Source organism: Crocuta crocuta, unplaced genomic scaffold (genome assembly GCF_008692635.1).
Source record: "Crocuta crocuta isolate KB4526 unplaced genomic scaffold, BGI_CrCroc_1.0 scaffold91-1, whole genome shotgun sequence".
Classification (NCBI taxonomy): domain Eukaryota; kingdom Metazoa; phylum Chordata; class Mammalia; order Carnivora; family Hyaenidae; genus Crocuta; species Crocuta crocuta.
This window is the reverse complement of record NW_027551575.1, coordinates 656974-676107: the sequence shown is the minus strand read 5'-3', so window position 1 is coordinate 676107 and position 19134 is coordinate 656974. Positions and strand designations below refer to the sequence as shown.

The 19134-nt window shown below is 37.2% G+C and overlaps 1 protein-coding gene across 1 annotated transcript in view; it reads left to right on the top strand.

The window, feature by feature from the left end:
• Nucleotides 1-19134, top strand: part of ZSWIM6 (zinc finger SWIM-type containing 6) — a 144341-nt gene that overhangs the window by 58652 nt on the left and 66555 nt on the right. Inside the window, exon 5 of the mRNA XM_077751431.1 lies at nt 14180-14536. Within this exon, the coding sequence (XP_077607557.1) occupies nt 14180-14536 (357 nt within the window). The remainder of the gene's footprint in view (nt 1-14179; nt 14537-19134) is intronic.

Below are 19134 nucleotides of genomic sequence, written 5' to 3'. Positions count from 1 at the left end.
AATTTGAGGCAAAAGTTTGGATTTTCATTAGTTATTTTGAATCCGAGTATACATGTTTTGTTTGCTTTTCACTCAGTAGAATGTAAAGTTTAGAATTTGAGGGTCTGGGGAGATCTACAAGGATGCCCTTAAGCTGAATAAATTAAGATAACAGATCTTGAACTCTGAAATACTCTGCCTAGTTTTGTGCATATTTGGGGAAAACATATATTGCCCTTTTTGAGGTTCTCAAAGGATCAGTAACCGCTCCGTACGCTCCCCCCCCCGCCCAAAAAAGACAATTAGGTACCATTGATCTAGTCTTTCAGCCTCTTTTTGCAGATATGAAAATGAGGCCAGTGACTGAAGGTCAAATAGCTAATTAGTAGCAGAGCTGGGATTAAAACTCCAGTCTCTTTCCCAGGTCACTTCTTACTCCATTATACTGACAATCCTTAGACACATTATTTTGATTCTGAAACACATTAATCCACTGTATATGTAATTGCTACTTAATTAGCACTCTTAAGATATGAAGCCATTTAGATTTCTATTTTTTGTTTAAAATGAACGGTGTTCAAAAGTGTGGCACAGGAGTTCCGTTACCTATTTTAAATTCTTATTACTTTTAATCCTAAAGTTTAAAATGAACGGTGTTCAAAAGTGTGGCACAGGAGTTCCATTACCTATTTTAAATTCTTATTACTTTTAATCCTAAAGTTTGTTAACATAAGATATTATTCATAAGTAGTTTCATTTAACAGTTATTTGATGTTGAGAAGAAAATTGTGGTTAGAGAGAGCTCCTGGCCAAAATCTGCACTTTTCAGATTCTTTCTAGAATGTTAAACAGTACCCCATGAGACAGAAATATTTTCCTCATCTAAAATGGAATATATCTGTTTGTTTAGATTTTAAAAACTTTGTTTTCAGAAGCAATAAAATACAACAAAGTTGTTATTTAAAATAGTGTATTTTATTAGTGGCACTTTTGTGAGATTTTGAAAAAGTCACACTTACACAGCGTAATTATCTATAGTAAGAGTTTAATTCTAACTGCTCCACAAATACTTCCTGTGTGAGGCACATACAGTTGTTTGTTTTCAGACTTTGCTATCTTGCAGCTTCTTACAGTAGAACAATTTGGTATAGGGTATTCAGGTTTTATTTAATCTACTAATTTTTTTTTTAACTTTTTCATTTATTTGTTCACTCAAATAGTGAGTACATGTCATATGTCAGGCACTGTTCTAGATACTTCTGAGTGCCATTAGGATCTTAACAGTCCGTCCTTCATAGGATACCATGTACTGTTCCTTTATATTATGGAATAAACTCTCATACAGAATTTGCACGTTAAGACTTTCAGGTCCTCTCTCAAACATATGTTTGAGCTTTTCCACTCATGTTTCTAGGTTCTGGAGGTAAAATACCGTAAACATTTTTCTTGATCATTATGGGTTGACCGCGTTTAGTATTCAGGTTAACTGAATGAATAGATATTTCTAGTTGAGAGAGTTCCAGATGAACTTTTAACTATAATCGTGCACATAACAACGTTGGTGTACTTTCTTTTGTATTGCGTGATATAAGGGGGACTGGCTTTCATCAATAGGCTTACTTTTCCCAATAATTGATTGGTTCTTTAATAGTAGAAGGGGAATATTGTTGGTAAGACTTTTCCAGCCTTTAAGACACTCATGTCTGAGTTGGCTTAAACTCCTGGAGAAAAAGTAACAAAAGCCTGTCAGTGGGCTCAGTCTGATTTATGATTCTAAACTCTCAGTTGAACCTGTAGTTTAAGCCATCCTACTGCTCCTCTTGAACTAAATACATTTTTTTTTCTTTCCCTATAGCTGTTCTAGACCTTGCACTACCATTCTTCTTTAAGAAATGTGGCATTTCTAAAAAATTTTTTAATGCTTATTTTTGAGGGTGAGAGACAGAGTGTGAGTGGGCAAGGGGTAGAGAGAGAAGGAGACACAGAATCTGAAGCAGGCCCCCGTGAGATCATGACTATGAGCTAAAGTCGAATGCTCAACCTACTGAGCTACCCTGGGCACCTACTACCATTCTTCTTTAAAGTCCTAGTAAATAAAGTTCAGTAGGACTCCGTGTACTGTTTTAAGTTCTTAGAGCGCTTACCATTCTGAGTGACCCTACATGGTCAGTCTCCAAAAGGGTGATGCTGGATGCAACTTAATCCAAATTTCTCTGACCTAAGGGAACACCCACTTCCCAGCCCCCTGCCTTTTAGACCTGTTAACATATATAGAACACAGTTTGGGAAATGGGGGGGTCTGTTCTTACGTATTTCTGAATTCAACCCTGATCTGACCTCTTAGCTATCAGTTGCCAATAATCCAATGAATTCTCAGAACTGAAGCCCATGTGTTATTCATGGATACTTCTCTGGAGACTTGTACATTGCCTGTTACCAAGTTACGGGATTAGGGAAGCATTGTTGAATGGTATAGCCACTCATGTTCTTAATTAATGGATAGGAAGGGAAAGAATACTGCTGTTTTGGTGGTGGAGACAGACAAGATGATCTAATCCATTTGTTTCATTTCATTTTTAATGGGCTTTCATGTTTTTATATTCTGCATTTTATTCTGTATATTTTGCACTGATAAACTTTACCTACGTTTATACAATCTGAGACTTTTAAGATTAGTTTAGATTTTAGATACAGAATACAAAAAGCTATTATGCCTTAGGAATATCAGTTACAGGCAGTTGGTTAAAAATTATATAGTTATTGTTTACTTTTATATTTAAATTTCAAAGTTTTAAAAAACTCTCCCACATGCCAATGACATATATACATAAATGCAGCAATAGTGATATTTGTCTTTTTTTGTCTCTCCTTACCTGAGCCATAACCTCCTAAGTCCTTTGAGAAGACCATTGCTTCAACTTTGTACAAGGCAGCCAGGGTAAGTCAAAGGTCTTGCGTGAGTGACTGTGACAGCTACCATCCTTCATCTTGTCATGAATCCTCTCCATTACTGCTGCCAACCTTCCTAATTTTCTAGAAATCATGGAACAATCTATTTTCCTTATTTAATACATGAGAAAAGAAGAAAGAACAAGAAATAGATATGAAGCAACTTGCCCATGGGGCTGATATTAGCTAATGGCTGAAATTAGAACCAGAAGCCCAATCTCTCTGCCTTGTTTACCTTGAGTGCTGCAATCCATCTTCTTCTTTGGAAAGTGACTGAACCACGAGGAAGGCTGAGCATCCATGGGTTAAGGAGAGCCTGGGAGTGTCCTGTTGGTAAAGTAGGCTGGGCCGGGTAGTAGGGCCAAGCCTCATGGATGGTCACTGTCACTGTTTATACTTGGTGTGTGGTCATTACCAGGTTCCCAGAGCATGTGTTAGACATCCTTTATATGGCAGATTCTTTCCTCAGGAGGACTTTGAGCACTTTTTCAGTTTTACCAAAAGCACTTTTTTTAATCTCCTAAGTAATTCGTGTTCACTGTAGAAATTTTAGAAGAAACATTTCTCCCACACCAACCAAAACAAGGGGAAAAAATCATCTGTGTTTACACTGGGCCAAGATAGGAGTGGGAATATTTTAATAAATTTTATCTACATTTTGAACAGGTGATCAGTCAGTCTCTCTGCTTCTCTTTTATGACTATGTACTTAAGAAAAAAAATGTACTGGGGCACCTGGGTGGCTCAATTGGTTGAGTGTCCGACTTCGGCTTAAGTTATGATCTCTCAGTCCATGGGTTTGAGCCCTGCGTCGGGCTCTTTGCTGACAGCTCGGATTCTGGAGGCTGGTTTGGATTCTGTGTTTTCCTCTCTCTCTCTCTCTCTCTCTCTCTGCCCTTCCCCTGCTCACACTCTGTATTTCAAAAATAAACATCTAAAATTTTTTTAAAAATGCACCACTTAGCCAAGGTATAAATGCATCTACTCATTGTTCTTAAAGATACACACATGTAGCAGAAAGGATTTTCTTCTCAGCTGGAGCTCCACATACAGGGAAATAATAATATGTACAGCTCTGGCAGGGCTCGTGTTTCTTGGGATTCTTTGAAAAGAGCATAAGTTCTAACTTCAGTCTGCTTGTCAGGCCAGAAATTACCGGGAATGAAAAGCTGTGGTCACTTTTTATTTCACAATAACAACTGTAAGTTTCCTTACTGTTGCATCCAACTTTGAATTAGTCTCCAGCTCAATGACAGGACAGACTTGAGCTGTGAAAATAATTTTATATACAGTGACAGAGAAGGCAAACATTAGAGATAAAAAAAAGGCATTTTACATTTTAGAGATCTTCAAAGGTAAGAGTGAAAAATTACTGAAACTAGAAGCTATCTTCAGACAAAATTTGTAAGTCTTCTAATTTTTCTTCTTTTCTCTACTGTTTGGAATCAAATCACATTTTAAGAATGTGCTATGTAAAATGTGGACAATTTAGAAAAATGATAACTGTTTCATTAATCTGGAGTGAGTATATTAGAATTACTACAGTAACAGCAAACCTTTATACGCTACTGTTATGGAAATGCGAGCATGCTTCTGGGAGCTTGGCATTTCCAACAGCTTACGCACTTGCCAAAGGGCTAGGGTTTTAGTACACGTGTTGGAAATGCCAAGCTTCCAAGAGCATTACATTTCTATTACAATGATGATGATAGCAGGCATTCCATAAAAGGAATCCTTGTGGTGGTTAACATACATTGTCAGTTCTGCCCCTTAGAGCAGTCTTGGAAGATAAGGTATTATTAATCCCTTTTAATAAGAAAATCAAGGCTAAGTTACTTGCCTAAGGTTGTTTAACAGAAATGTGTTGGAATTGGAAGGAAATTCTGAGGTCCTACCTTACCTTTTGTTTTCCTGTACGTTCTGTTGCCTTTGACTTTTTCATATAGGGTATACTTTCCCTTAGACAAAAAGTGTGTTAATAAAATACTTGCCACTTTTTTCTCATTAATTGGACTGTTTTACATTAAAAATTTGTTTTATTAATGTTTTATTTATTTGAGAGAGAGAGAGAAAGAGAGCAAGCGAGAGAGTGAGCGCCAGTGCGTACACCAGTGGGGGAGGGGAAGAGAGAGAAGAAGACACGGAATCTGAAGCAGGTTCCAGGCTCTGAGCTGTCAGCACAGAGCCTGACGTGGGACTCCAACCTACAAATGGTGAGATCATGACCTGAGCTGAAGTCGGATGCTTAACAGACTGAGCTAACCAGGAGCCCCAGTTGGATTGTTTTGAATACACAAAGAGCCATCAATTACAGTGAATCCATGGGACACTGAAATAATCTGTAAAAGTAAATACTCTCTAATTGTTTTCTAATTTTTATATTTTAATTTTCATTTTGAATGAAGGTTTTACTTAAAATAGGATGGTATAGCTGTATTAACAATTATGATTGTTATTTTTATGGATTTTTTTCATTTATTTTTCTTTCTTAATGCGGAGACCAGTTTAATATACCATACTTGCCTTCTTGAAATGAGGAGCATCTAAGTTACATAGTAAACTAGAAATTGTATACATTCTCTATATCACAAGCTATATATTTATATATATATAAATATTCTTTTCTGTTCTCTTTACTGTGTCCACTGAAGTATATTTTTGACTAGAAAAGAATTTAAAAGGCTTTAATTCTACTCATCTTGGTCACTGGTTCTCTGGACTAGCAGCAGCAGCATCACTTGGGATGGTGAAACGGGACCCAGCTGTCTTGTCATATAATGAGTTTGCTGGGTGATTCTGATGCACATTCCAGTTTGAGAAGTACCATTCTGTATGTTCCACATACCAAGAGCCTAAGAGGATTTGTGCATTCTTTCATCTAACAAATGCTTCTTGAGTTTTTCCTTCAGGATAGTCCTCTGTGATGAAGTGCCACAGATCTCTGCTGTCTTAGATGATGTCACAGACCTCTGTTTCTAGCTTAACTCAGTATAAGAGGAGAATGGACTCCAAGAAACAATTATTAGTTAAGTTTAAAGTATCCTGGGCTTGGGGCCAAAGCTTTCCGTTTTTGGGTTTTTCTCATTTGTGACTTCTGCAGGGCAGGTCATGCATTGCTTGGAAGAGTCCCATCGCTTTCTTCATTTGACAGTTACAAGGGCCTGGCCTCTTCCAGAAGCTGTGTTGGATTTTTGGGCCACAGAGATGAAAGACCGTGTGCCCTGCCTCCAAAGGTCCTCAACCTTAACACTGTTTACTGTCTAGATTTGTTCATTTGCCTCCCTTCATCTTTTAAACCATTTATGTGTTGGCATGGAGATTTTACTTGTGCAGATTTATCATTTGGATTATAGAAACCCATGTTCCTAATAGTCCTTCAGAGCCCTACCTAATCCAGAGTGTGTTCTGTCACTACCTCTACAAGGAGTGGACGATTATAGCCCACTCTGCAGGATGGCTGTGAGAGCTAAGTGTGTCGGACTCTGGGCCTTAGGCGTTAGGGATTGGTGAGGGCCAAGATGTGGGGGCTCATGTTGAAATTGAGGACTCAGGCTGGAACTTCAGTTTGTGGGTGGAGGATTTTGATCACTGAAGCCTGCAATTTCCCCTCTTTGGTCTGAGCAAATTTTCACCTTACCTCTTGGCTCTGGGAAACAGAACTAGTGTCTAGAGTTTCCCCTTTACCTCCGCTCCTGTAGCAGATAACCAAACATGAAGATTGTTTGGCTGTAAGCAACAACAGGAAATAAACAGGTAAAAAGGATTTTCTGTCCCCTCCTGATTTAGGCTTGGACCCTGGAAAGTAAGACAAAGGTGTGTAAAGGTGCTAAGGGTTGGTGTTTGGCACCACGGGGCTCTAATTGAACTCCATCTGTACTTCAGAAGTTGAGTACCCAGGTGAGAGACTAAGTGGGGGAGGGGAAGAGGAGGAAGCACTGAATTGTAGGGGTGCAATGGTGGAGTATTGAAGGCTATGCAGATGGAGCAAGGGGGCCTGGCTGATCTGGCCTTTAAGAAGAGTGGAAGGCTAGAACTCCTTTGCTTGTATTAGAAAAGGTTGGCATTTAAGAAAGTGGAATTTAAAAGATTGGAGCAAATAATTTAAATTCTTAAGCACCTTGTGGTTTTACAGATGTGCACATAAATATAATTCTATTAATCTGTTTACCTCCCCCACCCTTCCCCCAATCCTGAGGTTCACTGGTGGTTGTTTCCCTCACACATGCATGTTAAAATAGAAATGCATTCTGGAAAATTATGGTAATGGTGGTAGTGGGTAATCCTTAGGTAATTCAAGATTTCAGATGACAGAGTGATGTGATTTTTCTTTTCTTTAATCCAGTGCATTCCCTGTAAACTAATGTTCCTTCTAAGTGTGTACTGCGAATAACTAAATTAGTAGATAAGTGTCTTTTCCTTACAAATAATTTAAAATAACTATCTAATGCCATTCATATCGAACACAGTTATTGTGATCATACAGATCCTTTTATGAAACAGTACAAGAATATACATTAACTAGAAAATAAACCTGATACTGAACAGAATGCCGCTGGGAATTCTTGGGTGGACCCTCCCAGTGCATGCTCCGTAAATTTTTATGTTGTTTATATGGTGTGCCGTGGTTTACAGTCTGGTCTTTGCATTAATTTGCCATTGTCTTTCTCTCAAATATTAATGAAGTGTAGGAGTGATTCCATCCCAGACAGACATTTTTAAGGTGAACTTAAAAATAAAGCTTTCCCTTTAAAGAATAATTTTTCTAAAAGACAGAAACCGCTTCATTAGTGATTGCCGGCAAAATCTCCTAATGTCTCCTAAGCTGTTTAAGCTTAGTATTAGAAATTAGTGCTAGAGAATTTAATTAGCCAGCTCAGAGGATGCAGTCTCTTTAATTTAGGATTTCCCTTTGAGAAAATTATGTAGTTGAAGAAGGAATATCATATTTTAGACAAGGTGATTTTTGAGTTGTTTAGTGCCTCCATTTTGGGCTCTTATCGCATGTGTAGTACTCATCTAGAAATTGTGCTTGATTTGAATTAGATTTTTTTGTTTTCTAGTTGATAATTGCAATATGGCATGTTAGATTGTGTGCAGTATTTATTAGAGTTAGGAAAGATGAAAGTTAGGTGTTTGGAGGCAATGATTAACTCCAAATGTTTTACCAAGGACACATAATCAAAGATTAGTTACTATGCAATTCGCCGATATAATGGGTTTAGTCAACCAGTGACTAGTTTGTTATGAGAGTATTAAATGTTAACACCTTTGCATTTTTAGACCTAGCTTTAAAAAAAAAAATCCAAAAACACCCTCTCATAACCCCCTACCACCCTTTCAGCCATAACATTACCTTGCCTTGGTTTCTGCCTTTAATTTCCCCAGGGGTTCTTTTTATTTAGGAAAAGGGTGAAAGATGTATTTGTGTAAGTGCTATACCAGTGCTTCTGTTAAATTCTTTTTCAACAAAGAATATGTTACTTGAGTGCCTCATGCACAGGGTACCTATTTTTCTGAAAAGAATGTACCCTGAAAGTAGTAGTTTTTAGGGTGTATTTATTTCATGTCTCCCAGTATATTTTAGTTTAGAAATTTTCTAATGCTTTGAGTTTGTAACCATTTTTCAGTTAACTGAACATACACATACATATATGTATGTACGCACAAAATAACCAACCTTTAGAAATTCTTTGTGTATTTTAAAACCGTTGTCTTCCCAGTCTGGTATCATGGGTCTCCTTGTCCCCTTTAAAAATGCAACAGAAATCTAACCTTAGATATGGGAAATCAGCTTTCAAGGAAAGTTCATTATAGAATATTAGTGACAGAGTTATTTGCTTTCTAGAAACTTGTATTAATCATTGTTAATGTGAGATCAGTGTGGATGATATGAATATGTGTTCATATGTGAGAAATTTGCCCCTTCCATGTTTCTCTGTTGAGTCTTATTCACTACTGATCGAGTATAAGATACAAGTGCAAATAATGCTGTTTAAAAGATGATTTGGTGAAGAGGATTTATCTTTTCCATTTCTTAGTGGTACATTCTGAGAGCAGTTTTTTGTCTTTCTGATCTTATTCTTAATGAGTCCTTTGCTAATGAGGATTATGCCTATCGATATTTACTGTTTGAAATTAAACCTGAGAAAAAATCACATATTTATTAAATAACAGTAATAAAGTCATTAACATAAATAACACGCCTTTATGAAAAAACATTAGTCCCCCAGACAAAAGATATTCTAGTGGAAAAAGCGGCATTGTACTACATTTTTGAAAATCTTTGTAATGTCTGTCCTTATTGGAAGATACCTGGATTTTCCTGTCCCTGTCTTCATTTTCTTGTGATAGCACACATCATGTAGCTTGTGGAAAATTAAATGTATACTTGTGAGGGAGAGTTTAAAAGGTCAGTAATGCCTGGCTGGAATTATGACAAAAATTTAGATCTTGTAGACCCTGTGAAAGTGTCTTAGGGACTCTGTGAGTTTGTCCTTGGACCACGTTTTGAGAATCATTGCATTATAACATTTTAGAAATATGTATGACTGCTAAAAAAATCTCTCCCCAATATTGTGGTTTCTCTGTGTACCAAGTAACCCTCATTCACAAAATTAATGTTTATGTGTTGGTAGAACTGAATAGAAAATGGGGAAAGAAAGGTGGTATGTAAGCAAAGGACTCTGAAGATTTTTGGCTTTGTTGTGGAATTCCTCTAGTGTCCTCCAGTTCACTTACCTCAGACATTTTCAGTGGCCACGCTTACTTTACAAGTCACCTTTCAGGTGAGGGAACCCCCCCCCCGCCCTCCACTGAGATTTCAGTAGCATAGATAAAAAAATGTTATGGATGAAGGGATTGTATCCACCACCACTCTCCTGTTTCTCCAGCTGGGAAGGTAAGGAAAGGGAAATAAAATTTAACGAGCACTTTTACTATGTGCCAGGTGCTTTACATATGTTATTTCATTTAAATTCCCCCAAACAACCCTAGATGGTATTTCTAGCCCCATTTTGCAAATAGTGCAAAACTCAGAGAGGTTAAATAACATGTCCAGAGCACTCAGCGTTTAAGTGACAGAGCCTGTCCGAATCAGAGTGTCTCTTACTAAAGCCCATACAACACTGTGCCTTGGTTTGTGCTTTGTTTGTCTTCACTTTCTGCAGATGGAGAATGTGAATACTAATGTTTTCTGGGGCTCACTGATAAAAACATGATGATGATGAAACAATTTGCCCTGGGAGATTTGCTCTTATGGGATTAACTATCTTTGACAGATTGTATTTTGTAAAGTCAAATAACTACTTTTATAGTAAAAGGTTTATGAAAGTTTTTTTGGTTTTAGTTCTTTGAAAATTAATTGCCCATGTTTTACTACAGAGTATAGAATTGCCCCTTTCTTTGTCTTTAGATCTATTGTACAGAACAGTTAGCTATTCCAGAAAGAGTTTTTATTCAAGGTTTGTAAGAACTCCAGAAAGGCAAAATCCATTCTTAGGAACATTGTTTTGTTTCAGGTCATCCACTGGCTAAGAGGGAAGATCAGCTGTGGGTCGGGAGGAGTAAGGGGCAGAGGAAGGATGGCTTATGTAGCTCTCTAGTGATTGTTGAGGGAAGAAACAATGTTCTTGTTTCTCTTGTGGGTGCTCTGGCATGGTATAGGACCAACTAACTGAGAGTGAGTTGGAATTTGAAAGGTTTCTCAAATCGGAGAGGCCAGAATATATGTATGAGTACACGATCCTGAAGCAAGGCTTGATGGCATTCTTCCCAACTGACTCCGTATTGCCTAGTCTTAAAAAGCAGTTATACAGGCTGTCGTGTGTGTGTGTGTGTGTGTGTGTGTGTGTGTGTGTGTAATTTTCCTGTGTTTAAAAGTAAAGCCATTCCCCTTAGCGAACATCAACCATCTCAACCTAAAACTAAGGGGCAGGGTACCCCCCAAACAAATGAACCCCACAGGTTTAATAGCGTCCACAAAGCTAGTTAAATTACAGGTGTAGCTGACCTGGGGCAAATAATTTTCTTTGCAAAGGCTAGCAATATAGGAGAGGAGTCCTTGTGATAGCGGATAGTGGAGAAAAGTAACAAAAAGCCTGCTGAAAAAATACTCCCACCTCCAGTTGGCTGTTACAGGTGCCCCACTCACTTGGTAACACCAAGTGGTCAGCTGGTTAGGATGGCAGGGTAGAACTTAACAAATTTTGAAATATTTCTAAGAAAAATGGTTGGAATTTTTAAAGGAGTTGGGGCACTTAAAAGATAATCTAGAATTGCTTCGAAAATGAACATTCATGAAGCACCTTAATCTTTGATGATATCAGATTAATGAAGTTTTCCTCTGTAAGACATGTATATGTTTATGTGTGCTCTCATATATCTCTTGAATTAGATTGTTTTGAATAATAGATGAGTTTTTCCTTCAGCATAATTTAATGATGTCAGCATTCAATACACTTTACTTCCTTCTGACTTGTACGGCCTTTTGCAAAAAAACTGTTGGAGGGATTCACCATTTTTCTTAAAGGCCTCTTCTTTGGTAGTTAATCAGTGTCTTGAAGTACCTGTTATGTTATACCCTTGTAGATTAAATACTGACTAGTCTAACTCTTGGATCCTCAAACATCTTGGCTTTGCTTGTGATTGGAGAAGTTCTCCAGTATTGCTTTCATGGAGAGACAAAGATGTTGACTTGGTGAACGAGAAGAGATATGATACTGTGAAGCTGGGAAAGATCAATTTTATAAATGGTCAGTTTATGGTAACAATTTTCTCTTACTGATAACTGTTTGTTTGTTGTTGTTTTGTATACATACATGTCTGTGAAGGTAGAAAACATGGAGATCTCTTGCACGTACAGAATATACTTCAGAACTTTCAGAATTCTCTTTTATCCATTGATTTTTTTTCTATCTTAGTCTATGCCTGTCCCATGGATTTTTAATTACTATAGGCTTATAGTGCATCTGTTATATAGTAAGGTAAGTTCGCCTTTATTATTATTCACTCTTTAAGTTTTCTGGGTATTTATTTTTTCTGTGACTTTTTCCTCATGGGAAAATACATTAAATTAAAAAACATGATTATATCTACTGTGTATCTTTTCTTTAATTGTAGTGGTCTATAAAACCCCTTCTTGACCAAAAGAAGTAGAGTGGAATACTCATTCTGAAACAGGGATAATATAATCTCTTTGTAAGAAAAACAAGATTATCATATTACAGTTCTCTAAATTCCTTATCATGAAATTTAGCAGTAACTTGTTTTTAGGGATTGGTCTTAACTTGGTAAAACTTATTACCACACTTTTCTCTTTCATTCTGTGTTACTAATATGTATTATTAGGATGAAATTATATTACTCTGAAAGATTTCTTTTAAGCTGAATAGTGAGAGGGCACCTGGGTGGCTCGGTCGATTAAGCGTCTGACTTCGGCTCAGGTCATGATCTCAGAGTTCGTGGGTTCAAGTCCCGTGTCAGGCTCTGTGCTGACAGCCATCTCAGAGCCTGGAGCCTGTTTCAGATTCTGTATCTCCCTCTCTCTCTTACCCTCACCTGCTTACGCTGTCTGTCTGTTTGTCTCTCCCTCTCTCAGAAATAAATAAATAAAACATTAAAAAAATTTTAAGCTGAATAGTGAGTAGTGTTTCTTCCAGCGCTGTGGTGTGGCCTGATCATCTCTTGGGGGAGACAGTAAGTGGGTTCAAGTGCCCCATACGTGAATTCTAGGCATCATCTAGTTGTCATTCTTATATTATGTCTGTCATCCCTCTCAAATTTCCCACATGGTAAAGATCGTTTTCTCTGTGAATGAAGACAGTGTCCTGCTTGATGAATTTATTCAAGTGGCATAGATAGTGGAAGGCTGAAAGGAAGTCAAGGCTTCATTATGGATCTCAGGTTTCTGTCAGTTACTCAAAATCTTGAAGTAAATTGGTGTCCTGGAGGTTCCCAGAATTATCTCCTAAAGGTTTAACCCTTAACTCTGAATGTGGTTGTCAGAGAAGGAAGGTAAAACTGAATGGATGTGCCTAAAAATAATTTACGGTAAGCTTTCCACATATTTATGGAAAAATAGTGAGGAGGTTTTGTCCCCTGGCCAGACAGGCCAGGACTGACTGATGTCAGTGTGGTGGGAGGCAGTTTTCAGTTGCTTTTAAGCTGGGGAGAGGGAGAGTTGTTGTGTGTGTGGGTTGAGTGTCTCATCTCTGGACCATTGTAAGCAGCTACCAAATGGCCTCATGGTCAACAAGGGTCAGGGAGGGTGTATTTCCAACCTTAAGCTGTAAAGGCCCTTTCATTCCGTGTGCTTGTCTGTTTGTATGTGTTTGCGTGCTTGTGTGTGTCAGCGTGTTTAATAACCTTATATCTATACCAGCTCATTGTGTGCTACGTAGACTGTGGTATACATGAGATTGGGTGGGCTTTGAAGTTCTGCCAGTAGACATCGCTCATAGACATTGCCGTATTGGGACATAAGTTATGCACGGATTATTGAATTGAAAAAATTGTCAGATCACGGACACCTGAGTGGTTCAGTCGGTTAAGCATCCGACTTCCACTCAGGTCATGAGCCTGTAGTTTGTGAGTTTGAGCCCTGCATCAGACTTTGCACTGCTGGTGTGGAGCCTGCCTGGGATTCTCTCTCCTCTCTCCCCCTCCCACACTGTCTCTCTCTTAAGATAAATAAACTTAAAGAAACAAAAAACAACAAAACCTTAAAGAAAATATATCTAATCAATGTCTGTGAATGACCTGCCCCAGAGTTGTGTTGTTGGTTGGAGGATGCTAGTGGCTGCCTAGAATAAAGGAAGGACGGGAGGAATTTGTTGGGCACAGAGCCAAGCTGGCCTTGTCTTGTTTTTTCTGTTTTTAAAGGAAGAAAACCACTGATCTGGGTATTTTTGTCAGGTATACGACAGATTCAGAGTAGAGTGATAATGGCTTATTAGTGCTGCGATCTAACAACTTCCTATAGGTGTGATGGTGGTATACGGCAATAAGTGTTTTCATATAGCTGTGTAAAATACTTTCGCGTGTCTGTCAAATACCATTTCTTTTTTTCCCCTGTAAAGTGTGGAGAACGGGAGGTGGGGAGGATGTTTGCGTGGTCTGAATGTTTTTACTTGAAAATAAAAACCGTCGTACTTTTTTCTTGCTGCTGTCAAGTACTGCCCATTTCAAAGAATTAGAAATACTTCATAGCATCTGAATGTAGCCGCTAAACTCTCTCCTCCCTTTCTTTCACATAGGTTTCCACTTGAGTGGCACAGTGACAGAACCTGCAATACAATCGGAGCCAGAAACTGTTTGCAACGTGGCCATCAGCTTTGATCGTTGCAAGATTACCTCAGTGACCTGCAGCTGTGGAAACAAGGACATATTTTATTGTGCTCATGTTGTGGCACTGTCTTTATACCGCATCCGCAAGCCAGATCAGGTCAAACTGCATCTTCCCATTTCAGAAACTCTCTTTCAAATGAATAGAGACCAACTGCAAAAGTTTGTACAGTATTTGATCACAGTGCACCACACCGAAGTTTTGCCAACTGCTCAGAAATTAGCAGATGAAATTCTTTCGCAGAATTCAGAAATCAACCAAGTTCATGGTGAGTATAGACATTCATTCTGTAAGATTTCTTCTCTGTATTCTTTTTTGTTTATAAATTCCTTTCTTCTGCATAAAAGTGAATTAAATGTGAATTTAGGTCATGAGCATTGCTCTTAGTAGCCAAGAGAGATTTAAAAATGTTTTTATTACTGACGTGTAGTTGACAGAGATTTTTGAGTTTAGTTTTGTATCCTAAAACATTTCTTTTGAAGTGCTTTGTGCATTCTACTAGAGAGCAAACCTTTTGTGCTCAGAAAAATATCTCATTTGTTAAAGCTTGACACCTATGCTTTTACATTTGGCAGAATGTCATCAAGTATTAGATATTGGTTGTGGAAAACACAGACTTAGGTATGTTGACTTGGACATACTACGAATTTTTTTTTCCATTTTCTTTTAAAATTTATTTTCCAGGGCAGGGTGTTTCTGACAGGATGCCTCATATTAAGAAAAGTAAATTATTCTTATAACTGGGGTGACTAGGTGGCTCAGTCGGTTGAGCGTCTGACTTCAGTTCAGGTCATGATGTCTCAGTTTGTGGATTCGAGCCCCACAGTGGGCTCAGTGCTATCAGTGCGTTCCTGATTCGGATCCTCTGTACCCCCATCTCTCCCCTGCCACCACTTGTGCTCTCTCAAAAATAAATAACCATTAAAAAAACTTACAACTTGTTCAGAGGGAATTTAGGATATGAATGTCACTGTGTATAAGACATCTCAAAAATGGGTTTTTTAAACATTTTTATACACTGAACATCTTATCTCATTTATTTATAAACACATTTAATAGGTGTTTATTTTGTGATTGCCAATATGTTGACTTACAAGACTGTATGTGCAACCTGTCAGAAATAACACCTACCACCTATTTCATGGAGTACATTAAAACAGGATAAATAATATGGCTAAGCTATAGGTTGCTGTGCTTTAAAAACATTTAGACCTAATTTTAAAAAGATTTAAAAATACACTGAGGAATGTAACACAGTCTTTACTAAGCAACTCTGGGTCCTTACATTTTTACATTTCTTTAGTTATATTGATTTGAGATACAGGACTCAGCTCTGTTCTTTTAGATTTTTTCAAAGTCATTGCTGTAGTGAATGTAAATATTTAAGGAAAGCAGCTTTAAGGTTACTTCTTGAAAACTTTAAAAATTGTGATGTTAAACATGTAGAAAAGTGCATAAAATATTAATGTGTAGTTTCAGTAAAGCGAACCAACCACCCAGGTACCAGAAATAGACTGCTGTCAGCACTTGAGAGGGTTCCATATGTCCCCTCTCTGTCACAAGCTCCTTTCTCTTCCCTGTGGTAATTACTGCATAGTTTTTTATGGTAATCACTTCCTTGATGGTTTGTGTTTTGTTGTTGACATCATTAAATACTAGTTGAGTTTTGTCTGACTTCTTTCATTCAAATCATGTTTGCAAGATATATGCATACTGTTTTATGTACCTGTAGTTCATTCATTTTCACTCTAGAGCAGCACTGTCCAAGAGAAATGTAAAATGAGTCACTTGTGTAGCTTAAAATATTGTAATAGCCTATTTACAAAGAAAAAAGTAAAATTAATTTAAAAATAACTTACCTGTGTATTCATAAATATCAAACAAAAAGCTGATATATTTTACCCTTTTTTCATATTTCAGTCTTTGAAATCTGGTGTCTATTTTATACTTAGGGCATATCTTAAACCACACCATAGTCACAATGCAGGTGCTTCATAGCCACGTGTGGCTAGTGGTTACCTTACTGGACAGCAGAACTCTAGAATAGTCTAGCTCTGAGAACATCACCGTTTGTCCATTCCACTGTTGATAGATCTTGTTTTGAATAGAGCTGCTGTGAACATTTCTTTTACAAGTCCCCTAGTGCTGTAATATACTTTTAAAATGGTTTTTATTTCAGAGGGACACCCCCATAGCCATACTTCTTCTAGTACTCCCCATATTAGGCTCAGTTTTATTAGAGTGCTATCCTAAGGTGTGTAAAGCATTTTACTTGGTAGAGCCTGCCATTGTTAAATACAGTATTGTAAACAGCTGTGGCAGTACCTTTGACCCACCAAAAGCACATGCATTTAAGGACTTGTTCAAGTAGGCTTCTGCTCTGTCATACCACCTCCCTCAGTATTACTGCTTTGTGAAAATTCAGGCTAGCTAACAATCACCTCAGATTTTTCAGGAGTCTGTCTGTGGCTCTTTATTAAATTGTTCAGTTGAGGCAGAAGAATAGGATATACCATTTCTTCAAACTTTTATGTGTTCTCTTTTTTCCTTTTTTCACTCTGAATTTATATAATCCATTAGGGTTACTTTGTTCTCTGAGTTTTAGTTTAATCGGAGGTCCATGTCAACAGTCACTTACTTGTTCTACATGTGCCTTCCTTGTTTTGAAGAATAGCAGCCCCTAAAGTTTCTTATCTAAAAGCTTTGAAAATTCATTTTTATGTTCAAAGAGTAAGACTAATGAATTAATGTAATGTAGAATTGGGTGCAAGAAATTGTTCCTATGACATTATATTTCTTTCAAAATTTCTGAAATCAGAAGATAAAGTTTTCCAAGGAAATAGCAAGGGCAGAATGCTGGTTAGCTTTAGGCTTAGTGTGATTTTCAAATAACATTTGTATGAGAACAACTTCACTAGAGCAGTGAACTTGAGCAGTTTATCCCACCAGCTTCGTCTTCACTTAATTTATCATCAGATTTGCTCCCAGCCTGGGAATGGGCCAATTATATGAGCTGCCTTCATGCCTTCCATCCTTGTATGACACACAATAAAGACAAGACAGATAGGAAGCAGGCCATGACTTTAAGTGACAAAAAGGGAACCCTGGAAAGTCTTATTTTAACTTTTAGATTGATGACCTATTAGAGAGTGGGATTAAAAATATTTTGCAGTTATTTGAATACATGATTTTCACCTGCCTCCAAACACCTGTACTTAAAGCAGTCTCCAAACCATTAAAGCAGGACTTTTTTGTATGCTCTTTTGGGTGTAGTTTTTCTTTGAGAAGAAAGATGTCGTGAACACAGATACTGGTATAGTTACTTTTTCTTTAAGGAAAAGCATCAGTTTTACTTGGTTAGATAATAGACTTGGGATAGGACTTAGATTCGGTTATCTTAATAGGTATCTTAAAGACAAGTTTGGCTTATCCAAATGCTTTTTAGAAGAATGTCATAATTTACGTAAGTACAAACTATGTTGATAACAGGTTATTCCCTTTTCTTGTGAACTTATTTATCCTAATGTTGCTTAAAATTCTATTAGTTGCTTTTCCTTATTACAGTTGATCCTTGAACGACATGGATTTGAACTGCACAAATCCACTTATACCTGGATTTTTCCCATATAAATATGTATAGTACTGTAAGTGTATTTATGTTACACTTTTTCTTCACATTTTATTTTCTCTGGCATATTTCTAGTAAAGATACAGTATATAATACACATATGAAATACATGTTGATCGACTTTACGTTATTGGTAAGGCTTCTGAAAGTCCACGGCAGGCTATTAGTAGTAAGGTTTTTGCATAGTCAAAATTTAAACATCCATTTTTGACTGTTTGGGGTGTTGATCCCTCCGCCACCCCGACCCTTGCATTGTTCAAGGGTCTCTGTTTTTTGAAGTATTTCCTTTCTATAAGAATTTTGTCCTGAGAAATTAGAAGCTTTCTCAAGACTATTTCAGACACATTATTCTTAACAATTTCCTTATAAGCTTGATATTGCAAATTTATAATTGCAGTAGTTTCTAGATGAAGAAACTGAAGAGAATGGGTTAGTACATCCAAGCTCTCAGATTGCGCAAAGGTAGTTGGAATATAGACTTAGTTATTGTTATAGTTCAGTCCTTGTCAGAAGCTTTTTTTCCATTTCTTTGTGTTTTTATAACATCCCCCCCCCCACATAATTTGGATTAGATTATAAAACTCTAACTACTATATACTAAATAGTGGCTGTAAGATAATTGATGGTAATGGCCCTCCAAGGAGATTGCCCATTATAGTCTTGCATTTTTTTTATCAGCAAAATTCTAATAAAACTGTCTAGCTTCCACATTCTTAAAAGCAGATGCTAGTGTCTTTGCTAAGTACTTTTCTAGAAATTTACTGATTTCCAAGTGCTAGTCCACTCTCTTACTTAACTCAACCTTTTCTGGTCCTTTGTGTTTCCTATTAAAGGAGGTATATTATATAGATGGGTAAATTGTGGTGTAGGGACAGAAAATATCGAACATAAAATCTGCAGGCTTAGAGAGTCCAGCATTGTCTCTATCATGTATTATCTGAGTAACCTTGGGTGAAGCTCATTTTTTCTCATTTAAAGTAGTCATGATCTTCTCTAACAGCATTGGAAGAATTTTAATAATGTATACATGTATAATAATAATAATAATAATAGAAATATTACTGAGTTTACTTCTTGTTTAGGGTATGCAGAAGTACTCATAGAAGAGAGTAGAAACCAGTTGGCAGGGGGTGAATGATATCACAGTTGGAGGCCATCTTACTTAACTCTGATTTTTGGGCATATATTTCTTCTCCTTCTACTTTCTCACTTATGTACTTTGTTTTAGAGACTACTCT